The sequence below is a fragment of the Danio rerio genome, chromosome 5 (assembly GCF_049306965.1).
Source record: "Danio rerio strain Tuebingen ecotype United States chromosome 5, GRCz12tu, whole genome shotgun sequence".
NCBI classification, from domain to species: Eukaryota; Metazoa; Chordata; class Actinopteri; order Cypriniformes; family Danionidae; genus Danio; species Danio rerio.
In genome coordinates, this window is record NC_133180.1 from 16,877,871 (window position 1) to 16,904,511 (window position 26,641).

Here is a 26,641-nt window from a genome sequence, read left to right on the forward strand (position 1 = left end):
CGCTTTGGTGCGTTTCTCACAACACTAGTGCATTTTTGCACAACATTTAATGATTTTCTCAAAACAATTAGTACAAACTGCAAAACCTAGCTGATAACCTGCAAAAGCGCGTCACTTGCTCAAAATGGATAGTTCATTCCTCAAAAGCAAGTATTCATGTCAATCAAAGTGTCAGTATCATCAAAATGAAAAGTCCTGACACCATTGATTATGAACAAGATAGTCAAATGGCTCAGTCATGTTTTCATTATGACAGTTTACTCTCTTTTCAATACAAAAAAAAAAGTCAGATTTTGGTGACACTTCCTGAAAATGATACATCACTGCATTTAGTGAGGTATCTAAGTACAAGACACTGAATATGTTTGTTTCACATTTTTACTGCATTTTCTCTTTGCAATTCTAATTTATTCACAGCATTGTGCAAAAAAATAAATACACCCTTATTTACAACAAACATAAACTCCCTTTAGGTAGAGCTGTGCACAACTGTAAACTATATTGCAGTACATATTGGAACTGAGCCTACAACATACAGGTCTGTAAATCATTCATGAAATTGTTCAATTTTAAAGACATTTTTTTTAGGAAAATAAAGATTTAAATTTGTTAAAAAAATTAGCTGGACAGATTTTGACAACTAGTTCAAATTACAAAAAAAATTACATTTTTGTATGTAATGAGTCAAGTAATGAAATGAGGACTGTTAGTTGTATATGGAATGACTATTCAGCATTTATGTTTAGTTCATTTTGACTGACATGACATAAGCAGATGATAATGTTCTAAACAGCAGAGATTTGTATGAAAGCAATTGATGCATGTCCAAAAGCATTCACAATTTGTTGAAAAGAATGAGAAACTGCTACTAGGATGTGCACAAATATCTAATTGTTTTGAGAAATGCATTAACTGTTGTGCAAATGTAAATTGTTTAGTGAGAAATGCATCAAAGCGACTGAGAAAAACTGTAATATATAATAACTGCATTTTAAACAGAAAATATTTAGTAGACTCTATTGCTAAATATGTTGATTATTTCACTATTCTTTCTTTACTGTGTAATTTATGTTATAATAACTGGCATTAAATATTTTACACATACAGATTTAATGATCAATTTGTTTATTCCATTTGATTATTTTAGTATCATTGGACGGACACATTTTCAATTTACTAGAACTTATATGTTAAACTGCTTTGACACAATCTACATTGTAAAAATGCTACAGAATTAAACATAAATTGAATAGAATTGAATATTTATCCAAGCTTACTGTAAAAAGGTTATGCTTTGGCAATTTAAGGCTCACTAATACATTAAGATGCAAGTTACACGTGTGTGTACATATTTCAGTGTTTTACTGCTAGCAGCACTGCTTAAAATATCATGTCATCTACCATTTATTAAATAAACTTTCAGCACATCCCAAATGAAATGGTGTTCTGTTACTCCTACCATTAGGTGGCACTGTAGGATTCATATTCATAGTCATACTTATAGAAAACTGCAGTGAACGTTTGTGACTGAGGTCATTTAATGAGTAAAGGCTTATTTGGGTGAAATCTACTCAAAGATAATAGTTTATTTAGGTAAGTAATGTAACTGTTAATCAACTTTTTAAGGGTTGTAACTGAGATTGAAACTACAACTGAACAAAAGGCTTTCTAATGTTACTGCAATTTTATTTGATTAAACAACCCACACAATATTGTACTGGATTCATCTCGCACTTGTATCAATGCAGATGAAGCATGATCATTTCAAAGTTTTATATGGTGTATGTTTTATTGCAGGCCAAAAACTTGACAATATATTAATATACTTCTTTTAAAGCACTTCTTGACAATGCTAGCTTAATTTCAGTTTATTTTTTTATTTCAGTAATTTTAACAGAAACAAACAATTGAATTAATCTTAACAAGACAAGCTGGTCTACCAGCATCACAAGCAAGACCGAGCAAGTAGACCAGCCAAACCAGCATTGACCAGCATGATTCCCATGCTGGTCTATGCAGATTTTTTGAGCAGGGTATCCAGCATATGTATTTCACAGCAGATGCCCTTCCAGCTGTAACCCAGGACTGGGAAACACCCATACACACACACGCGCACACACACACAGACACACACACACACACACACACACTACGGCCAATTTAGTTAATTAATTCATGTCGTTGGACTGTGGGAGAAACCAGGGCACCCGGGGGAAACCCACGCCAACACGGGGAGAACATGCGAACTCCACACAGAAATGCCAACTGTGAGGAGCTAGTGCTTGCTGTGAGGCTAACAGTGCCCCTTCAACACCGATGACTGTAAATTGTCTGTGTATCTTCAACACATACTAAATAAAATAAAGTGTTTTGTAACTCCTATCAGTAGGTGTCACTGTAGGATTCGTATTCATAGTCATGCTTGTAGAAAACTGAAGTGTTGCTTCGGAGTGAACTCAGTGTAAATAAACATTGGAAAGACTTTATGAGTGACATTATGTGAGGTAATTTAATTAGTAAAAATAAAGGCTAATTTGGGTTATAGTATATTCAGGCAAACACCATTTAAATCAGCACTCAAAGTCAAAGATAATAGTTAACATGACCACAGTCAGCCTGGTGAAGGGGGTGGTTCTTTTTCCTCAAAAAAGTGGACTTTTTGCAGTTTATTCATTCATTCATTCATTCATTCATTCATTCATTCATTCATTCATTCATTCTCTTTTCGGCAGTTTTTCTCAGTCACATCAAAGCAATTGATGCATGTCCAAAAGCATTTGCAATTTGTTAGAAGGAATGAGAAACTGCTACTATGATGTGCACAAATGACTAATTGTTTTGAGAAATGCATTAACTGTTGTGCAAATGTAAATAGTGTAGTGAGAAATGCATCAAAGCCACTGAGAAAAACTGTAATCCGGGGTCGCCACGACTTTTTGCAGTTTTTAGACCGATTTTTTATTTAATCGAGAGGTTTAAATACTGCGTTTTAGTGACATTTTAAGCAGGATTGCTAGATTAGTTTGGCAGATGGTCACTTTTTAAATATTTTCTGAAGATTTAGAATAAAAACATGAAAAATAGGCTACTTATATTTAAAATACAAATTCATTACATCACATTTCACGAGGGGCTAAAAAAAAGTATTAAATTAAAAACTGTGGCCTATTGTCATTTATTAGGCAAATAACAAACTGGCCTAAAAACTTTCTTCAGTCAGAATTTTGGCATTTGAATAATAAAAATTGAATAATAATGATAATAATGTAGAGCTTCGCCATTTTTCTAGTCTCTCTTTTAAAAAGTACATTTAAATATTTAGATAACAACAATAGCTTATTAAGTATTATAGGTAACATTAATATGGGCTGCCTTTGGTGCTTTACAACATTTTATTGGTCATTTTGTCTTTTAAGAATAAGGTCCAAGACTTAGAATAAAAGTTACTGGTAAAATGTTTTCTCTACAACAATACAGTAAAAGTTGACTTCACTAGCAGGTCTTAAAGCCTTTTTCAATGGGTTATTATGATAAATTATGATGGCATAACACTCAAAATAGAACAAATGAGCTAATGTATGGGACAAATACTGGACCTTTGTCAGTACACTCAGAAATAAAGGTATGCAAGCTGTCACTGGGGTGGTACCTTTTTAAAAAGTACAAATTTGTACCTTAAAGGTCCATATTGATACCTCAAGGGTACATATTAGTACTTAAAAAGTACAAAAGTGTTCCTCTTAAAAGTTTTAGGTACTAATATATACTTCTGAGGTACCAATATGAACCCTTTAAGTACAAATGTTTACCTTTTGAAAAGGTACCACCACAGTGACGGCTTGCGTACCTTTATTTCTGAGAGTGCAGCGGGGTGGGTCTTTCGAATCACCTGAACCCTCCCTGGCTAAGGGTCTGGTTTACTTAGGTAACTTAACGTAATCAACTAGTTTTTTTCTGTTATTCATATTTGCGTTAACTTGTACCGCTTTGTGAATATTTTCACCTCACATACTATGAACATCTGCAGGTGGGCAGCTGTGACTACACACACACACACACACTTGGACACACAGAGGGGGAAATGGCTTACACATGGGGCCTGTAATACAGGCTTTGTTTGTGCATCCACTCTGCGTCTGGTAGTCATTTTATCTGATAAGCATTTAAGAAACGAAGAAAACATCAGAGCTGAATTTCTTCCTTCCTTCGCTTTTTTCCTCCTCTTCAGCAGATGTTAGTGTTTTGGAGGTCTGTCTAGTTGCATGCTTGTTTGCATATTTCCCCCTTTGTCATATCTGTTTAATAAAGCTGTGGCTGTGTGCGCAACTTTGGTCATCTTGCAAGCAAATTCGAGAGTCTCCTAAAGCAACTCATTTGCATTGTAAATCCCTCTTCACTATGTAAATGACTGTGTGTCGTCATTAATAAAGAAAGCACAAGTGACAAGTCAAACACGGCAGGCATAAGAAACATGCATATTTATTTTCGCACTCGGGACACATTAAATAAAAACTACAAAGGTACTTATACAAAAGATAGATTATATCCCATTTGACATCCAAAATAACAATAATTTATGGTATAAATTAAAATTCTCACTATTTTATTTACAATTCCATGAAAACAACATCTTTTTTTTTATTTATTATTATCCCTGGAAGCATCCCTTTTCCCAAAGTTGTTGGGATTCCTATCTCGGTTTCTCAGAAAGAAAGCCCACTGACATTGTGATAAACCACAGAAGGATATGACACTTTTTTTTCCACTGCTAAAAGTGCTATGGCGTTCGGGTTTTTGCGATCTAAATGTACGCCTGGTTTCTGCATTATTCACCAGCCTTTCCAGACGAATGTGACCTTGTTAGATTTAACCTGTCACTTTGGGTTTGTCTCTTTCTCTCTCTGTGATACTTTAGCATGCATGGGCAGCCCTGGGCACTGCAGAGCTCTGGGTATGACGAAGTATGAAATAATTAACAGAGTGCAGATGAGAACACGACCAAAATACAGCATCAGGTCAGACAAATATCACATCTTTGCATTTTGATTGGATAGGTGAGTACTTGCTTAGAGAAACACTCCAGTTTATTTGAAAATAGGCTAATTTTAGAAGACTCCTGGAGATTACAAGTTTAGTTTTACCATTTTTTAGTCAAAAAACAGGTCTGGCCTTGAGCACTTTTACATTAGCTTAGCATAGATCATTGAAACGGATTAGACCATTAGCATTTTGGTCATAAAATTTAAAAAAAGATTTGATAATTTTCCTATTTAAAATTTTTCTCCCATTCCAGAGTATTTTAAGGTGCTGTGTAATATCATTCCACCTGCAACAGCCATGGTATGGCAGCAGAATAGGGGTATACTTCCTAGCTATATCGGCCTAGAAAACAGCAGCTTTTAATTTTCCGTCAGTCTTAGTACACAATTTAACTACAAATATATCAAGCTAAAGTAAGAAAATCAACAAAACTCTTTGGTAATTTTTAAGCAAGATGTTAACGGTCCAATCCGATTCAATGATTTATGTTAAGCTAAGCTAAATGTGCTCCCGCCTGACCCAGAGATCAGATGAATGAATTAAAATTGTGAAATTGAACTGTTTAGGGGAGATGTAAAATAAAAGTCTATAGTCAAAACAAAATAGTGTTCATTTAACCAAGGCTGAGAACACGACCAAAATACATCATCAGGTCAGACAAATATGACATGTTTGCAATAGGTTGAGTACTTGCTTAAAGAAACACTCCACTTTATTTAAAAATAGGCTAATTCTAGAAGACTTCTAGAGATTACAAGTTTAGTTTTACCATTTTTAGTCGAAAAACAGGTCTGGCCGGGAGCACTTTTAGCTTAGCTTAGCATAAATCATTGAAACGGATTAGACCATTAGCATTTCAGTTTGAAATTCAAAATAATTTTTGAAAAATTGATAACTTTCCTGTTTTAAAGATTCTCTCTCATGCCAGTGTAATTTCAGGTGCTGTGTAATATCATTGCACATGCAACAGCTATGGTATGGCAGAAGAGTCCCTTGATTATTTTTTCGAGAATAGGGGTATACCTCCTAGCTATATCGGCCTAGAAAATAGCAACTTTTAATTTTCTGTCAGTCTTAGTACACAATTTAACTACAGATATATCAAGCTAAAATAAGAAAATCAACAAAACCCTTTAGTCAGTTTAGAGGAAAGGCTAATTGTCTAATCCGATTCAATGATTTATGCTAATCTAAGCTAAATGTGCTCCTGCCTGACCCGGAGATCAGATGAATAAATTAAGAAAAGTGAAACTCAGCTGTTTAGGGGAGTTGTAAAATAAAAGTCTATTGTCAAACCGAGGCTGAGAACACGACCAAAATACATCATCAGGTCAGACAAATATGACATGTTTGCATTAGATTGAGTACTTGCTTAAAGAAACACTCCACTTTATTTGGAAATAGGCTAATTCTAGAAGACTTCTAGAGATTACAAGTTTAGTTTTACCATTTTTAGTCGAAAAACACAGGTCTGGATGGGAGCACTTTTAGCTTAGCTTAGCATAAGTCATTGAAATGAATTAGACCATTAGCATTTTAGTTTAAAATTTGAAAAAGATTTGATAATTGTCCTGTTTTAAAGATTCTCTCTTATTCCAGTGTATTTTCAAATGCTGCGTAATATCATTGCACCTGCTACAGCCATGGTATGGCAGCAAAGTCCCTTGATTATTACGCCAGAATGAGAGTATAGTTCTTATCCTTATCAGAATAGAAGGTAGCAACTTTAAACTTTCAGTCAATCTTAGTACACAATGTAACCACAGGAAAGTCAATCTTTAAATAAAAAATAAGTTTTTCTGCGGTCATTTTTTGCTAATGGTCTAATCCGATTCAATGAGTTATGCTAAGCTAAGCTAAAAATGTTCCTGCCAGACCTGGAGATCAGCTGAATGGATTAAAAATTGTGAAACTCAACTGTCTACAGATGCAAAATTAAAATTTATTTCCAAAAAAAGGAGTGTTCATTTAACTGAGGTTGTATTACAGCATAGGTCTCAAACTGGATTCCTGGAGGGCCGCAGCTCTGCAGAGCTTTGCTCCAACCTAATTAAGCTGTTCAAGACTACAAGAGACTATTAAGTAAGTGTGAGCTGGAGGTGGTTGGAGCTAAACTATGCAGAGCTGCGGCCTTCCAAGAGTTGAATTTGAGAGTTGTTCTGTTGTACAATATAGTGATTTTGAAGAAGCAAGTTTAGATACAATCATTGTAAATTGTTTGGAAAAATGCTTTTGGTTTCTCATAAAACATAGAAGATAAGTACTTCGCTAATAAAGTGCTTAATGTGGTGAATTTCTTTTTTGTCCAATGCGATGGTAATGCTCATCACAATGAATGCTGACTGTTGTCAAAAGAAATTTTAGATTAAAGGGCCACTGAAGCTTACATTACATATTATGCACAGAACTAAGTACAAAACTGCAAGCTGAATTTCATGACATTTGATGTTTGTACACTCAAAACAAAAAAAAAACAAAAAACATTTCTGTCATCAATCACTCACATTTTTTTGTTTATACAATGAAAGTCAGTTGGGTACAGTGGGGCTCATTCATTACATTTAGGTAAATGAGTAAATTCAGAGTAATTTGATTCAAAAACTTTAGTTTCTCAAAAACTAAATTCACTAAATTTGTCTCTGCAGTTCACTTATTGGCTACTGGTATTGCTCCTTGCATACATACTGGTTCTCCAAATAGTTTTTGATAAAAAGGAAAAGGTACTACATGTTTGGTTACTAATGTGAGGCCAAGGTAATCGAGTTTAAGATTTGAAAATTATTATTTTTTGCACTGCTTTTCTCTCATGTATAGCCAATTTCACATCGCTTTCAAAATATAGTTAACTGGGGATAATCACAAATGCAAAAGTCTGACCCACGTGCAGTATTACCTGGAGAACGCATTAGGTTTCAATATTCACATTGGGCTTGCTGTTGTACACACAACATCTGGAAGCAGCCTAATTTTCCTGTCGGTGTAGATCCCAGCAAGCATTTTTTTTTGTTTTTAATAAAATGTCTAATAGACGTCTAAACATAGTCGTCTTGGTTAAAACAAGGCTAAATGTGAGCTGTCAGTGAAAATATAATAGACGTCTAAGAATAGGCCAAAGCTAGACTAGTCGTCAAATAAACAGAAATTAATGACTACACATGTAAAGTCTGTCTAACCTGTTTATTTGACGACTGGTCTAGTTTTGGGCTTTTCTTAGGCATCTATTTTTAGATGTCTATTAGATGTCTAATAAACAGAAAATTGTTTGCTTGGATGCTATACATATAAAAGCAAGAAGCAAGTGTCTATGACAGGCATGCCAAATTTTTGTCCTGGAGGGCCCATGTACTGCAAAGTTTAGTTCCAACCACAATCAGACACACCTGGGCAAGCTAACCAAGCACTTACTAGAAAAATCCGTGCAGGTGTGTTGAGGCAAGTTGGAGCTAAAATCTACAGGACACTGGCCCTCCAGAACTGAGTTTGGGCACCCCATGGTAACACCTGATGACCAATATCACATTTTAAAGACTGCGCATGAAATGTGGACAGGCGAAGTAAACTTTTGACTAGAGCTGGGAAGTATGATGATATTAATATAATATAATATAAACTAGAGGGTGTGGCTAACTTATGTGTCTCCAACTGTGTCCTAGTGTCTGCCCCATGAGATGTTTATTCTGGGAATGCTGTGTTACAGTAAAGGCGGATTTATACTTCTCCATCAAGCTTCGGCACAGCCTGCACGTGGACGCATAACCCTCGCTGTGGCTGTTGCCGACGCTGATGCGCACCTCTCAAAAAATGAAACGACACGTCTGTGATTGGTCAGCTTGGTAGCGTTGACGAGTGTGGGCGGGACAGAGAGCTGCGCGAGCCAGATGGAGCGAGTGTTTACAAGTGTCGATTCCCATAGAGGAGCTCCTGATGGAAAGTTTTGTGTTGTTTTTACCTCATGATTAAAGTTGTTGCACGTCTGCCAGTTCACACCTCAAAATAAGAGAGTTAGAGCTACTTCTACATTAAGGAAGTGTTCAGAAAAAGCAAAACATCAACGAAGAAACTCGACAAAGAGGAACATAAAAACCTCACTGCCGGCTAATGTTTCGGAAGTGTTACTGCAGAGTAACACAAAGATAAGTATAAGTATAAGGCACGCGCCATGGGTCACACCTATCACCCGACGCAGAAGTATAAACCAGGCTTAATAAAAAGTTTTATCTAAGAACAAAACATCTACTATGGACATAAATCTACAGGCCTTTTCATGTATAAAGTATTACATTTTTTATTACAATCTTTTTTGTTGATATTGTTAAATATATTGTTACGTTGAAATAAAATTACTCATAAAATGGAATTTTGGCCATTACTGGCCATCCGTACTTTGGGCTTTACTCACACAGCTCTTATTAATTGGGCTCTATAACACTCAAAACCTCTAAACCTTACACTCATTAGAGAGTCATAGATAGAGACATCGGGATAGGGTAGGGAGAAGGCTGTTCATGCCTTCATGTCTTCTTGTCTGGATTATTGCAACGCATTGTATCTGGGTGTGAGTAAGGCCTCCCTCTCTCTCAACTACAGCAGGTCCAGAACTCAGCTGCCAGGCTTTTAACAGGCACGAAAAAAACAAACAAAAAAAAAACAAGAGCACATCACACCTGTACTGGTTTCCCTACACTGGCTACCGATCCAGTTTAGAATTCAGTCAAAGTACTGCTGTATATTTTTAAATCCCTCCATGGCCTGGCCCCTGAGTATATTTCTGAGCTAATATTATACACCAACATGTAAGACCCCTTCACTCTAGGGTTTAACTCTATTTGCAAGTTCCATGATCACGCTTGAAATGTCAAGGTGATAGAGCTTTTTCAGTAGCAGCTCCAAGACTTTGGAACGATCTTCTGCTCTTCATAAGAACATCTCCAAATTTGGAGTCATTTCAGAGGTCACTGAAACACACTTATATTCTTAAGCTTTTAATCATGTGTTGTGCGTTTATGTATTTTGGTCTCTTGTTTGTTTGCATGTATTATGTGTTTTCATGTACAGCACTTTGGTACCCATTGTGGTTGGTTGAAAGTGCTCTAGAAATAAATTGAGTTGAGTTGACCCTGTGTTTTAAGGGGGCCTCCTCAAACTCATTCATTCATTTTCCTTCGGCTTGGTCCCTTTATTTATCAGGGGTCGCCACAGCGGAATAAACTGCTAACTTACTCATAGCATATATTTCACGCAGTGGATGCCCATCCAGATGCAACCCAGTACTGGGAAACTCCCATACAGTCTCACATTCACACACATACACTACGGCCATTTTAGTTTATTCAACTTTCTGGAAACCCTCGCACCCAGAAGAAACCCATGCCAACATGGGGAGAACATGCAAACTGTACACAGAAATGCCAACTGGCCCAGCCAGGACTTGAACCAGCGACGTTGCTGTGAGGTGACAGTGCTAACCACCATGCCACCCTCTCCTCAGCCTCGTCTAACCATTGCCAGGGGCCACAGTCAAAATCTCTACAGACTCTTAACGGGATTCCAACTGGTGTTTTAGCAAGTGAAGCCGGCACACTAAAGCTGTGGTCACACTAGAGTTCGACCATGCAAAATTCTGTCAAACGATGTTGTGAAACGGGTAAGATAAAACAAGGTGATGTGAAACTGATGAAATGAGCGTTTGCAGAGAGGTCACGTTTTGATCCCTCATTCACCAAGTGAGTTCACCAAGCTTGAACTTTGGAACTAGGCATCGGACAATAATCGGTTTGACGGTTTACCGCGGTTTGGAAAAGTCACGGTTTTATCAAAGGTTATCATACCGCTAGAATCTTTTACCTGCCCTTGCCTATCTGGAACACAGCAACTTGTGAAACTTGCCAAATGAACTTGTGTTTGCCCATACGCATGAATGGAAGTCAATAGGGTAGAAAGTGTAGCTTGACCGCATCTGAGTGGCTAATGTGTTGGTTTGGTTTATCCCAACAGCTTTTAATAGTTGCCTTCCATAACTAAATTTTGTGTTGTATCCCTCTGACTTTCAATGCATGGTCAAAAATTGTTCAAAACATCTTCTCTTGTGTTCCAAGGTAGTCATATAGGTTTGGGAAGTCATGAGGCTGAGAAAATGACAGAATGTTTTTGAATTATTGGATGATCTTTTTAACTAGAACTAGCGTTCCTTCTGAGAAACATTCTCAATCCCCGCAGCTAGCAGTGCAGTGATCTGTATGGTTTTCAACTGGCTGGAAATGTGCTTCAGAATGTGAGAGCTTAAGTTGTGGTGAAGGGAGAGAAAGAGCAAATTGTTTTGGAAGAATTTCACCACTGCCTCTGTTGGGGAGTGGATTGAAAGGGGATGGCGTTTGATTGTTCCCACACAGAATTACACAATGTTCATCACAATGCTTCTCTTGCTCAAGTCGAAAGACCTGACAAGAATAACATGGCCCAATGACACCCACAAGACTAGATTCATCTCAAGAATCCCCAAGAAGAAGAAAATCACTTCCTCGGTGGTGCTTTTTCTCATTTGCAATTCAATGGTGTGAAGGATTAATGCTTGTTTACATCACTGAGACATTGTGACAGCCTAGAAGACAGACAAGAGTTTTTTTTGTTTGTTTTTTTTAGTCTTTTTTTCAATCCTGAAGGCACTTAAAGGCAATGCAGAAAGATCAAACCCAACACAAACAACGAGAGACGAAAGCGAGGTCCACAGGGATGTCTCGAACATAGCTTGTTTTGAACATTGCCCAACTTGTAGCAATTTCAGGCTTTGGATCTCCGCAGTCCATCTTGCTGAATCTCTCTTTCTCTCTCAAGAGAGACTTTTTTTGTTGTTCACTTTGAGTCTGAATTGCTCCCGACATGATTGTGACATCAATCCTCCACCGATTCAGCCAGCTGAAGAAAGGAGTTCTGTGCTCCTCAACAACAGGTGACCTACATTAGAGGTTAAAGAGCGTCTGAAACACAATCGTATCTCTCCTCTAGATGGGCTTGCTTGGGCACCGTGGCATTATTTTGGTTATGTAAGTGGTTTTGTCTTTCAGAGTGTGCTCCACAGGGAGTCTCCTGCTTTCTTTCATGCAGACGCTTATCGGTCAATCACTTCTGTGAAAGCACCTGCAGAAACGGCTGAGCCACTATCCATTTTATTTCCGCCAACGGTCATTGTTCGTTCTGACATGCGGCTACGGAAACATCCCAGAACTCCTTTGCTAATCAAATCTCTTGGTTTATATGTGCACCTGTCACATGATTGGTGATTGGTTGAGATGCAAATTGAGAGTAAGCGCTTCAGCCAGTGGAATCAAGCTCTTTTTGCACAGTTTATTCATTAGTTACCCAACAATCGATCAACTGAGGCCTGCTCGGGTCATTTCGGTTGGATGTCTTTCTTATAGCCCAGCAGCAGAAGACCAGCATTGCGTACAGTGTATACATCCTTTGTGCAGCCGTAGAGGTCAGAGGCGTTGAGGTTAGTTTCCCACAAGTGGGCTGAGGTCTCCGTGGTGGTTTTTGAGCTTCTTCTTGAACAGAGAGATGGTGGAAGGTCTGTAGAGGATGATCCAGGGTTCAGATGTAGTGCTCTGTGCGCATGATTCTGACCCGCTTATTGATGGGATGGACGGGGACCTGAGAAGGGATAAAAAGACGGTTGATATATATCAAATGTTTATGGATGCTTAGAGCAAATGATATGCAAAATGTGCAGGAAGATGTATATGTAGAGCAAAAACGGACACTATAAATCTGACAACACAGCCCTGATAAAGCAGCAAATCAAATCAGTGTCCTTTTAACAGCAATAAAACCTTCAACAAGGAAGATAAGCAAGTCAATTTAATCATCATGATTCTTTATAGGACACTTTATTATTTTGGCGACTAGATGTTTCTGTTTTCTGGGGGCACTGGTTTTTGTTGTTTTGCCACAGACTGGAGCTGTTTGAATTAGCAGTGATAAACATACAGAATATATTGTTCCCATTTTTTCAACTCAGAGATAATCACAAGTAAGATTTCAGTGCTATTTTGACTAATGGCTTCGAAAATGTCCCCGGTTTGCATATAAAAAATGCAAGCATGCACGTGTACTTACTTTACAGTAAGATGCAGAAGCAGTTTAGCGACCATGGCTATGACTGTTAGCGTTAGCAGGGCAGCTAACGCATAGATGGTCCACACTGTAAAACATGACACATTTATTAGACAATTATAGTCTTGTATTTGAGCTTGTACTGAAAGGGATTACTTAAATCATAGGTCTCAAACTGGATTTCTGGAGGGCCGCAGCTCTGCACAGTTTTGCTCCAACCCTAATCAAACACAGCTGATCCAACTAATCAAGGTGTTCAAGACTACGAGAGACGATTAAGCAGGTGTGAGTTGGGTGTGGTTGGAGAAAAAAATCTGCAGAGCTGCAGCCCTCCAGGAATTGAGTTTGAGATCACTGACTTGAATAAAGATTGGTTAACTTTAGAAGTAGAATAAAAAAAGTTGTAAAATCATAATGAATTTATATGAAATTGATTAAATAATGTTTAACAACATTAAAATTGTAGCAAATATTCTATATAGCTTTCCAGACAATATAAACAGAATATATTATACCATATAGTTGTGAAAATTGTGTGACTATTTTTAGACTATACCTCCTTCTGAGATATACTGTATCAGCTAAAATGTTTTAAATCTTGCTTCTTGGGATTTTTAGAAATAATTAATTAAACGCAATGTTTAGGGCAGAGATGGCCAAACTAGGGCCCGCAGGCCAAAGTTGGCCCTTTGTATCTTTTGATTTGGCGTGCCAAAGGGAAAAGGATTGGGAAGGGTTGGGGAATGCCTGTAACAGAGTTTCTCATTTCTATTTTAATGTAATCTGTTTGTTTTATTGTTCAGCTACAAAAATGAAATTGAATGTTTCAATAAAATTTTGTAAACGAAACAGATTTTTAAACAATGTACATAATGTCACTTAACGAATATGGGACAAAGCAGAAGACATCAGCGTGCAAATCAAGGCAAAGTTTGTTAAATTAATATACATTTTCCAAAAATTAGAATGCATTAGTAAATATAGTTGAAGTAATCTTTTATTTTTATTTTTAACTACTATGAAATAAATGAGGATATTACATATGGCAACTTTAATGTTACACAGTTTGCTATATTTACCTTTGGCCCACAGCTCTTTATCAAGCTTGGATTTTGGCCATTCATAAGAAAAAGTTTGGGCACCACTGGTTTGGGGTCAGTAAGTTTATTTATTGTATTTTTTTAATTTCAATGTTAATGTTTTTAAAAGCAGTCTCTTATTTTTAACACAAATGCAGCAACTGTAATGCTGTGAAATATTCATTCATTCATTCATTCATTCATTCATTCATTCATTCATTCATTCATTCATTCATTCATTCATTCATTCATTCATTCACTTTCTTTCAGCTTAGTCCCTTTATTTTATCAGGGGTTGCCACAATGGAATGAACCACTAACAATTCCTGCATTTGTTTCACTCAGCGGATAGCCCTCCAGCTGCAACCCAGTACTGGGAAAGCTGTGAAGTTTTACAATTCCGAATAGATTTTCCAAATGATAAACACATTTTTTTTTCAAAATATTTATTTATTAATTTTTGGACTTTACATTCTATTATAAAAATCTTTACAATCACTTCTGATCACTTCATTTTGTTCTTGTAAATACTGTAAAAGGAAATATATTTATTGAAGCATTTTTGAGCATTATAAACAAATAAATCTATATTAATATATATTAATACAATATAAATATAATACATTGCCTTGACTTTATAATTTGACTTGACTTAATCAATTCCTAAAATAATTTCCAATATACTTAGTACCAATTGCCTGAGCAAATACATAACTACTGCTACATCTAGTTTGTTAGCATGAAAAATAGGAGGAGTAAGAGTATCAGAACTGAAGTGTAATGAAGGAAACTGAACACATACTGGTGTTGTGGCCCGCAGTCCGGCCTGGTCCATGCCACTGACCTGGCATGTTTGCAGGACTTGATGTGATCACGTAGTAGAGATGGGAGGACTTTCCACTCTGACTGGTGTTTGATTTTGTTGTAGTGCTTCCTGAGTTCGGCCGCATTGTACTTGTGTCTTCTTCATCACCATTGTCCTCCTCTTCAGGTCTGAATGCTGGATTTCTTAAAGCTGTGGAGAGTTCAGAAAGGAGGAATTGTTTACAGGCCAGTTGACTTGTTAGAAAATAATGCCAAAGTCGCTTTAAGGCAAGTTATTTCATTCAGCGGACATTTTTTGAAATGCCTTAAATGTATGCAAGTGCATCTGGTATCTTTTTGAATGGGGACCAGGGCTTTACATGAACACCCGCCAAATGCGAGTAGATTTCAGCTTTGGCAGGTTAGACAGCCGCACCCACTAGCCACTTTGGCAGGTTGGAAATAATTTTTACATTGTAGTTTTGTTAAAGCAGGGTTCGACAATAAGCATGGCCCAATATGCGTGCAAATGTGATCTTAGAATCGAAAAGCAGCACGACTGAATACCTTATGAGAGGATTAGTAGTCACATTTATTAATATAAAATATATTTTTCAAGCAACAAAATTGTGGCTAGTGAAAATGGCAAGTGGCTAGTAATGTAGGAAATCTACTAGCCACAGTGGCTGGTGATCAAAAAAGTTAATGTCAAGCCCTGATGGGGACGCATCAAATTCTCTAAAATTCTTGGCTAAGCTTATGATTAAACTTCATATTTGGATCCACCAATAAAATTTCACAGCAGCTGTCTTATAAATTTTGTTTGTAAAGGGATTTTTTCCCCTGGTTTCCCAAGCTAATGCAAGTTTATGATGCCAACCTTTTTAATGGTGCTTTCTAGAGGATGTGATCACACTTCATCTTGTCAATTAAAAATTTATTTAATTATTACATTAAAATATTTAAATTTAAAATATTTAAATTTATTTATTTTATTAATCGTAAAAATACTTGTTTTGTAATATCAACCTCTAAATAATGCTGTGTCTGATCAAGGTGGTCTTTGAAGTAATGTCAGAGGTAACTTATTCCTGGCATCAAATCTTATCCTTAAATGACAGCGATCTCTTTGTTTACAATTATGTGAGTATTCAAGTGGTTTGCAGTCATGTGATTTGTGTTTTAAGTCACATGATCTGTGTGGAGACCTGGGACCTCATGTATAAAGATTTGTGTTGAAGCTATACTTAAACATTGCGCACGTACAAAGCTGTAAATGTGCGTACGCAGTAAAAAATTCAGATGTATGAAACACTTCGTACGCGAAATCCCACGCATATTCTTTTTGTTCATCCGACTTAACGTGAAACTGAGCGCACATGCTCGAGTGCAAAACCCCTCCCTGCCTCCTCCTCCTAATAAATATGGAAATGACGCTACTTTGGCAAAACCAAACAAAAAAGCAATGGCAAAAGCAGTGGGGTCTGAACATTGCACTGTGAGTGAATTAAAAAAGAAATGGTCGGATGTAAAGGTGTAAAATTTTGTAGTGTCTATTTAAGCTAAGAGCAAATAGCACACCTCGTTGGAATGAGCTAGTTGATTGATTCCCATCCATCACCGTTTGATTGACAGAGACAACATGACTAAAGAGAGCGTGCTCGTAAAGCACATGGCATCATGTTTTGACACATTTGATCATGAACTCGGTTCGAATCCAGCGTCTGATGAACTCATTCTTCTTTCCTCCAATACATATCAGATTTTGCCTACTCTTCATCACGAAGAAGACAAGTAGGAATCATTAATAAGTGTGTGTATTATGTTAAGCCCATTTGAGCATCACATTTTATTTGCACATTTATTGAATGGAAATGTTACCGATTCACGAATGCAAACTCATCTTCAGATGGCGCCTTTATAGCAATGTGCGTGCAGTCGATCGCTCCGATTAGATTGGGAAAACCGGCGATCGCTGCAAATTGTGCTTTAATGTTTGGCTGGTAAACTACATGTTATGAAAACCTTATATACCTGCTAGACATGCGGATGATACCGTCCAATATAGCTGTCATTGCACGGCTCAAAGATACTTTGTAGTGTGCAATTTAACACAATTGCCTCTAGGAGTCGCCAATGGAAATAAACAACACACACAAGAAATGCACGTACGGCTGACATGAAGTTGGCGTGGACCAACGCACATTCTCATGTTCATTTCATCGTTAGTAAATCCAAACGTAAGGGTGAAATCTGGCGTACACAAAGTTTTTCTGCGTATGCAACGTTGACACATGAGGCCCCAGGTGGGCAAAAAACAATGAGCAGTAATGGCAGCTACCCTGAGGTTTCCATAAATATGCAGCATAATCCGCTTACATTTCTGTCTGTTTCAAGCTAGGAATATTTGGATCACATATAAACAGAACAAACCAGAGATATTATCACAAACTGTAAATTGTGTGCACTTGCGATCAATACGCTGCACTAGTAAATGTTTTTCAGTCATTTAAAACAGTCATGTCCTTGTCAGAGTTCCAATTCGGCAATGTTTACATCTATATTGTAGATATTCATCTAAGATTTAATCATTGGTCACATTGTTAAAGTGCTTAAATGTCCACTTTTATATTTGGTTTTCGATTAATATTTGCAGGTTGGGAAAATCTATTCATTCCTTTCCACTATTAATATTTCGACTTTGCCTTTCAATTTTCTGTGTACAATCAGATTCCTACACATCTTATCCAGAACGTTTTTTGCTGTTGTAGGCTGTGAATTTACTTAAACCCTTAAGTGTAGGGATATGTAATGCAGTCAAGACCTGCCTGGAACTACTTCAGCTGTTTGTTTATCTAAAAATAACTGCATATACTACTATGGCCATTACCAATCAGAATCAAGCATTCAACAGCCCTGTACTATTATGGTAATCGACTAACGAAACACAACCAAGCCAAAAGCATGGCTTGTTCGGATATGCATCACCTGATTAAAATGCAGAACATCACTTTTGACGTCCCCCCGGACATTATGGAGAGAAATTTTTCAGCTCTTTCAAAATAACATCACGTCTTTCATTTAGACGCAGATATAAACGCAGTGTGCGGTGTTTGAATCGAACTCTGCCTGCAGGGGAAAAAAGGCTCTATGAATAGTGAAAGCCAATTTGCTTCGCTGACCTTTTCTTTCAGAAAAAGCTTTTTTCCATTTTATACTTCCCACTCCCTTTTATTCTTCCTCAGATTGTGGTTATTGAACTCTGCCTCCCAAAAACAAAACAGCAGAAAAGTGACAGCTTGCCTGAAAATTGTATTGATATGACCAAAAAGCATCCAGAGAGCACTGCCTATACATATTAACTCTCTGTTTTTTAAGTCACACAACAACTGAGTGTGTTTGATGACATTTAGAAACATAATGACAGATTTTTTCTGCTTTGATATATAATTTTAATGCCATATATCTGCAAGATGAACTGCAAAAGTCAACAATATATACAACCTTTTATTTACACAGTATTTAAAAAGATTATTTGAGTTATTGGGCTATAGAGTAGTTTTGTGATCTACTGAATTTAATTGCACTTTTTTGTCTTAGAAGAAGTTTCCTTTTAATATTTGTAATAATAAATATAATAATAAGAGTTTAAGAGTTTAATAAGAGTTAAGATGTTTATTTATTTGTTCAAAATGTATTCCTTTGATGCTAAAGCTGAACATCATTACTTGCAAACTTTATTTAATGCATGTTTGCTGAATAATGGAGACATCATACACTCACCGGCCACTTTATTGCCCATCTAATCATTAATACAAATTTCTAATTAGCCAATCACATGGCAGCAACTTAATGCATTTAGGCATGTAGACATGGTCAAGATGATCTGCTGCTGTTCAAACCGAGAATCAGAACGTGAAAGAAAGGTGATTTAAGTGACTCTGAACGTGGCATGGTTGTCACTGCCAGACAGGCAGGTTTGAGTATTTCAGAAACGGCTGATCTACTGGGATTTTCATGGACAACCATCACTGGGGTTTACAGGGAATGGTCTGGAAAAAAAAGAAAATATCCAGTGAGTGGCAGTTCTGTGGGCGCAAATGCCTTGTTGGTGCCAGAGGTCAGAGGAGAATGGCCAGACTGGTTCCAGCTGATAGAAATGCAACAGTAACTTAAATAACCACACGTTACAACTGAGGTATGCAGAAGAACATCTCTGAACGCACAACACATCAAACCTTGAGGCGGATGGGCTACAGCAGCAAAAGACCACACCGGGTGCCACTCCTGTCAGCCAAGAACAGAAACCTGAGGGTACAATTCACACCGGCTCACCAAAATTGGAAAATAGAATTCGGATGGTAGGGTCAGAACTTGGCATCAACAACATGTGAGCATGGATCCATCCTGCCTTCTATCAAAAGTTCAGGCTGGTGGTGGTGGTGTAATTGTGTGGGGGATATTTTCTTGGCACACTTTGGACCCACTAGTACCAATTGAGCAATGTGTCAACGTCACAGCCTACCTGAGTATTGTTGCTGACCAAGTCCAGCCCTTTATGACCACAGTGTACCCATCTTCTAATGGCTACTTCCAGCAGGATAACGCACCATGTCATAAAGTGTGAACCATCTCAGATTGGTTTCTTAAACATGACAATGAGTTCACAGTACTTAAATGGCCTCCACAGTCACCAGATCACAATCCAATAGAGCACCTTTGGAATGTGGTGGAACGAGAGACCTACATCATGAATGTGCAGCTGACAAATCTGCAGCAACTGCATGAAGCTATCATGTTAGTATGGACCAAATTCTCTGAAGAATTTTTCCAGTACCTTGTTGAATTTATGGCTCGAAGGATTAAGGCAGTTCTGAAGGCAAAAACTGGTCCAACCCTGCACTAGTGTGCCTGATAAGGTGTACCTAATAAAGTGACCGGTGAGTGTATGATAATATATCAGTGTATGAAAATATTTACATAAAATAGCTTTGAAAAAAGGTTAAAAAAATTGCTAAATTAAAAAAAGACCATTGTAAAAAAACAATCCATGAAATATTATTCTATACTTTACTGAAAAAAAAGATGTTAAAATATTATTATTTTCCCCCCTTAATACAAGCAAAATAATCTACCAGTGGGGATTATTCTACCAATCTTGTCAAAAGGAAAAACAAGATTATTTGACTTGTTTTTATGAAATATTCACTCAATTTTGACATATTATTTGATTATTTAATTTTGACATATTATTTGATTATTTAATTTTGACATATTATTTGTCAAATTAATTTCTTTTTAAAATTCTACTTTTTGTATTAATATTACATGCTAGGCACCTAGGTTCTGAGAGTAACGCAGTTTCGATTCTCTGTATGTCCTGTACATGTGCTTAAACTGACTATAAAACTGACTTTGACTTGACTTTGACTTTCTTAAATAAGACAATATTATTTTCCTTCTTAATTTAGAAATGCTTTGATATTTTGACTAGAAACAATTAAAAAATGTAAGTAAGAAAAGCATTTTTTTGCAGTGTCAATGCCTTTATGAATGCTATTAGGTTTTATTAAGCATTATTCTAAAAGTATTATTCTTTCTCCAATTTTATTGACCCCTTTTAAACATTTTAAGCAGATAGAGAATGTTCTATTACATTGCATGCAGTGATATGACCAAAATGTAAAAACTGAGTTAAATGTCATTAAATACAAATCATATAAATTCTCACCATGATAAACAACAGAAAACCCCAGTGCCTCATTTGTCCTATCGGAGTAAAAATACAAAATGACAAAGTCTGCGGTGATATTCACGATGTCCCGTGGAGGATTGCGGCCGTCAAATCGTGCCACAACCTGGTTGGTTTTACCATCCAACAGCTCCACCATGTCTTTTTGGTCCACGATACTGAAGAAAGTAAAGTTGAACAGAATAACAGAAGAACCTGGAACCTGGAAGAGTGAAGACAGCTGTCAGTATGCCAGATACATATTATGTATTTTGGCTCTAGTGAGCTCTTTCTCCTTTAGGATATTAAAAGATGAATAGTACCTGAATGGTCCAGTAGCAGACACTGCCAGACCTGTATTTGCCTGGGAAGTCGGGAGAGTAGATCACTGCTGAAGGTGATGTGAAGTTTCCTCCACAAGCACCTACTTTTGCTATGGGAGAAGAGTGAAGAGCTTTAGGTTTTTAACAAAGTAACAAAATTAAATTAAAATAAATGGAAAAATTGGAATTGCATTTTAGTGAGTATGAGGCAATCCACATTTAAAAAAAAATAGTTTGCTCATTTAGCAAAACTTTGCTGTATGTAAGTTTTTAACTTTTCTAAAGCATAAAAATAGCATAATATGTTTGCAGATATTTAAGAAACTTGGCAAGTGAACATTCTTGTTTATCTGAAAAACAATTCTGAAGTCAGATATCCTGCTTTGAAGTTGTGTTCTGTGCTGGACCGTCTGTTTTATTTTGGTCTGTTAAACCCGCCCAATGCCAGTTTAGCTAATCATATTTCAGCACCTCTTGATTTTATAAGTACATTTTAGGTTGGCTTGGTGGAAAACAGTGTATTTAATTCATTTAGATAGGAAGTTTCTCAAAGTGTGCATCTGTGACCGAAAATGTTACCTCCAGTGGACAGTAACAGACTCTGAAATGAGATTTGGATTCAGAGTTCCATAGGATGGTTTTATTAATTTGCAAATAATATGGTGGGCAGGTTACTTTGCAACTGCACACTACGTGATGAGATTTGCACCAGATGAAACACGACAATATTTACATTTTAATATGGAATATAATATAGAAAATATTCCATCTGCCGTGTGCCATTTCTTTTTTTTTTGTTAGAACACGGTTTAAATCAGCCTTCAGGCTTGATAGTCAGGCACACACCTATTGGTGTTATCAATCTGGCATCCTGCTCTTGCTTAGAGTCGTCAGTGGAGGTGCCGAGTGAAAATGTGTTTTGAACCAGGTGTGCAATACCTAGTTCAACCACTGGGTGTCAAACTTACATGCTGCACCTTTAAGGGCTAGTTTACCCAAAAATTAAGATTCTGTTAATTACTTCTAATCCTAGTTTTGAGTAATCCAAATTTTTTTACTTTGAAACAAAAATTTTAATATTTTAGAAGAAATAAGAAAACTCCCTCATCTTCCATAGACTGCAATGGTCCAGAGAGTTTCAAACTCAAGAAACTCCAAACTCCATAGTTAACACATCATTCCATGTGACATTTGTGGTTCAATTGTAATCATACGCAGTTTCGAGAACCTTTTTTTTTTTTGTGGCAAAACTGTAAAAATAACTTTGTGCACAGTTGTCTTTTAATGAGTTTGCATTTTCTCCCTGCTTTTGCGTGGGTTTCCTCCGGGTGTTTCCCCCACAGCCCAAAGACATGCAGTACAAGTGAATTGGGTAGGCTAAATTGTCTGTAGTGTACAAGTGTGTGTGTGAGTGTTTCCCAGAGATGGGTTGAGGCTGGAAGGGCATCCGCTGCGTAAAAATGTGCTGGATAAGCTGATTAAGCTGGATAATTTTGATTCCTTTTCTGGTCTCTATTGCTGTTTATGGAGGACAAGAGAGCTCTTGGGTTTCATCTAAGATATCTTAATTTTTGCCTGACATTGATCGAAGGTCTTTGGATTAAAACAACTTTACAGCGAATAATTACTAATTATATGATAATAATAATTACATGATTTAATTTTTTTGGGTGAACTAACCCTTTAATGCCACCCAAGAAGTAGATGACTGCCTTTTTAACATGCCTCGTCATGAAGTGTGAATCATCTTAGACTGGTTTTTTGAACATGACAATGAGTTCACAGTACTCAAATGGCCTCCAGAGTCACCAGAGCTCAATCCAATAGAGCACCTTTGGGATGTAGTGGAACGAGAGATTCGCATCATGGTTGTGCAGCTGACAAATCTGCAGCAATTGTGTGATGCTATCATGTCAATATGAAAAAAAATATCTGAGTAATATTTCCAGTACCTTGTTGAGTCTATGCCACAAAGGATTAAGACATGTTCTGAAGGCAAAAATGGGTCCAACTCGTAAGGTGTACCTAATAAAGTGGCCGGTGAGTGTACGTTGATCCTGGAAGATAATTTTGATTACAACTAAACCGAACCATAACTGTAAATTACTCCCAAAATAATAATAGTTGGAAAACGATCATGTAGAAGTGCATAAACCTAACCATACACCTAAACTTGACAAACGGTTAACATATACCTTAATTTTAATCGGCCTATTGGAATGTTGTTCCAGGACACACATAGATGTTAATTCAGCAACCTGTCCTATTTAGTAAAATCAGGTTGGCGTCATCTAACCATTCAGAGTAGTTTGAAATCATCAGACCAATCAGAGTAGAGCAGGCTCTTGGAAAGGCGGAGTGTAAATAGACAGGACTCTTTATCAAACCATTTCAGACACTGATGGTGATGCACCTTCATATTTTCATGGGAAGATGTAAGTTTAGTGACTCAGGAGTGGTTTAAGGTTATTATAGGAGACCCTCAAAACACAATCAGAAACATTGGTAACACTTTACTTGAAGGGAGTGTTCGAAAGACTTTCATGAAGCCTTTATAATCATGACATGACACATGTGGATGAGATTTTATGCACGCTTATAACAACTGTCATTTACTCAGTTAAGACATTCAAATGCAAAGTTGACATTGTTATGACAACTTGGCATAAACAAATACATCACAACCTGTTTTTGTCCATTGATTATAAAGGTTTTATTACACCTTTATGAACAACCTTTCAAGTAAAGTGTTACTGGAATTTTTAAAACAGCATAATAGGGGCACTTTGTGCTTTGTGTCCCCTGCACAGGTCATGACGGTTTGAAAACGTACTGTCAAAGACGATGATGCGTCCATCTCCTCCACACGGCTGAGTGTGATCTCCAAAACACACATGGTTACACTCTGTGTTCGGAGCATCACCGTGACGGTGATATTCACGGTCATCGCCGCAGAAGCAAGCATAGCCTGATTCCATCCCGGCAAGCTGGAAAAACACATACGAATCAGAAACTCATAATTCGTCTTCATGCCAGGACAATTCTGGGGTGAGGGCAATCAGAAAGGGACGCAAAATACAATATGTGTTATTGATTTCTTCCTACGCAAGTTGATGCACATGATTACATCTAGAACAAATATTGATTTTTTTTGTGTGTTTTTAGCTGAGTCATTTTATTAACTGAAAAATAAATAAATAAATTGAACAAGTCAGGGGAAAAAACACAATTCCAAGAGGTCCTTCTTATGCATTTTAATCAGCACAAATATCAGGCTCAAGGTCAATTGAATCACATTTACAAAAGAGATTTCATATACATAGAAAGCATAATAAGTGCAAGTAAAATATTTTGGTAAATTATGACATTAAAATATCAGTTAAGATAATGTTCCATTGCCCTTCAGTGTAACATATACCCTGTATATATTTATGCAAACATTAAAGCACAAACATATTTTGACCTTGTTCTGGGACAAACCAGATTAAAATATATGTAAAAGAATGGCTGATCATACAAATATACATTATATATTGTTATATACTATTCTATTCTATTCTATTCTATTAAAACAATTTTTTCAACCCAAGCTCATTCTGGAAACGTAGCCCCGCGGACGTTTCTGGAGACCGCGATTTATGTGGCCGGAGGTACGTATGGCCGCATTTTTTTTTTTTATCGAGCGAACGCTACGGGGCGGTGTGACGCCGATCCGGTCCTCCTTTTCGCGCTCGCCGGCTGACGGCTCGCCTCCATGTGGAGGGCTTTCCTGCCTCAACCAGTTTGTCCGCTTAGCTCGCAGCGTTACGTCGGCAGAGCGGAAGCCTGGAGGGAGGAGGAGCTGGCCACGGCGACGACCGGGATCGAGTCCGGGGAAGAGCGGTTCCAGAACTCAGGTAAGATGAAAAACAAAATCCAAAAAAATTAAAGCAAATGAGGCGAGATCCAAAAGAGAGAGCGCAACGGGGCGAGATCTGAAAACGCGGTCAAAATCAAACGAGGGCTTTTGCTTTTTTTTCTGGGCGGCTTTTGCAAATCGTCGCTTGGGTTTAGGGAAGGAGGAGGGCGGTCGATCGTTCAGTCGTTCAGCCAGTCAGTTGGACTGATGGCCGCTACAGTGGCCTCCAGCAGCTTTTCACGCGAGAACAGCATGGGCGCGCACGGCGCGGGCTCCTGAGAGGCGTCCGAGATGTGAAAAAGTGCGCACAGCGGCCTCTAGCGGATTCACGAAAACAAAAACTGCTCGAATACGTACCTCCCGGGACGTATTTCGCGGTCTCCAGAAATGTCCGCGGGGCTACATTTCCACAATGAGCCCGGGTTGTTTTTTTTTTTTTTTTTTTGAGTAAAATGTCAACAAATTATATATATATATATATATGTTTATTTATTTATTTATTTATTTTTTTTTCTTTCTCTTTTTAAATTTTGTATTTAATATTTTTCATTTAAATGAGAGGTTTATACTCATATATGCTGAGCACTGTATATGACCACACAATAACTCAATTTTATTGTAATTTGCCAAATATAGTGATAATAAAAAATAATAAAAATGACAAGGAGGAAATCACTTCCAATCAAAACTCTGGAAATTTGCTATGATCACTATGTTTTTGCTTTGAATCACATGCTATTGACTGTATTTCCCTTAAAGGTCTCATGAAGGGCTTTAAAATATGCATTTTTATTGGATGTTTGACGTAATCACAACCAAAATACGAAAAGAGGGTAAGACAGAGTAGCTCCTGCCCTTTTTAAAAAGCAGCCAATAATGTTTTGTTTCATCACAGCTCTGCCAGTGAGAGTGGTTGAGCTTAAGTGCATCAACTGAAAAACAAATTTGAAGCGTCTTGAAGGGGGCGGGGCATGTCAGATACTAGAGAGCATTTGATTGGTTATGATGTGATGAGAAATATGAGGATGTGATGAAGTATGAGGTGACATGAATAAAACCGTTAATCCATTTAGGTGGAAGTGACAAACATCTTTTATATCTTCTAAATGCGAATTTTGCCACTGTTTTGGAGCACACTAGCTTATAGATATCTTGAAAACTAACAATACTAATACTAACATGTAAAAAACTTTCTTTTTTATTTTCATGAAACCTAAATTCATACCTTGTATCTTTGGTTGCGGCAGAAGCTGATGCAGTTCTGAATGGTCAGTTTGGTGGAGGTTTGGTGGCTTCCAGATAAAGGTGTCGGATCACCGCTGTCCTTAAAACAGCCCAGGTTACCTGGCACTAAAAGAGAAGAGAAGAAATCTATCAATGAAAAAAATACAACATAAAAATCACTGGAAACCATGACACAGACATAATGTGGTTAAAATATAGAACCATCAGCCACTATTAAATTCAGTAACACAGACACACTTGCAAATCATTAAGTTCTCTCTGCCGGTAAATGGTCTGGAAACGTGTGTTAAAGACTGAGGTGTTTTATGAACTATGATTAAAACAGCACGCATGGCCTGATGGGGAGCGCTCTATGTGACTAAAACCTCATCCTTGGGGAATGTGCAGATGGATTCTGGGGGTTTTGTTAATA

General features: G+C 37.2%; 1 protein-coding gene across 3 annotated transcripts in view; it reads right to left on the reverse strand.

Moving 5' to 3' along the window:
- Nucleotides 1–7,343: 7,343 nt before the first annotated feature.
- kremen1 (kringle containing transmembrane protein 1) overlaps nucleotides 7,344–26,641 on the reverse strand; it is a 127,033-nt gene continuing 107,735 nt past the window's right edge. Inside the window, exons 4-11 of one of the 3 annotated variants that reach the window (XR_012405670.1) lie at nucleotides 26,210–26,334; nucleotides 23,920–24,073; nucleotides 21,087–21,196; nucleotides 20,764–20,986; nucleotides 15,031–15,243; nucleotides 13,153–13,237; nucleotides 8,227–12,687; nucleotides 7,344–8,160 (exon numbers count right to left, since the gene is read on the reverse strand). Coding sequence is in view for 2 of the 3 variants with exons in the window: in NM_001114917.1 (NP_001108389.1) it covers nucleotides 12,531–12,687; nucleotides 13,153–13,237; nucleotides 15,031–15,243; nucleotides 20,764–20,986; nucleotides 21,087–21,196; nucleotides 23,920–24,073; nucleotides 26,210–26,334 (1,067 nt within the window). In the remaining variant the exon portion in view is untranslated. 3 annotated transcript variants of the gene reach the window in all.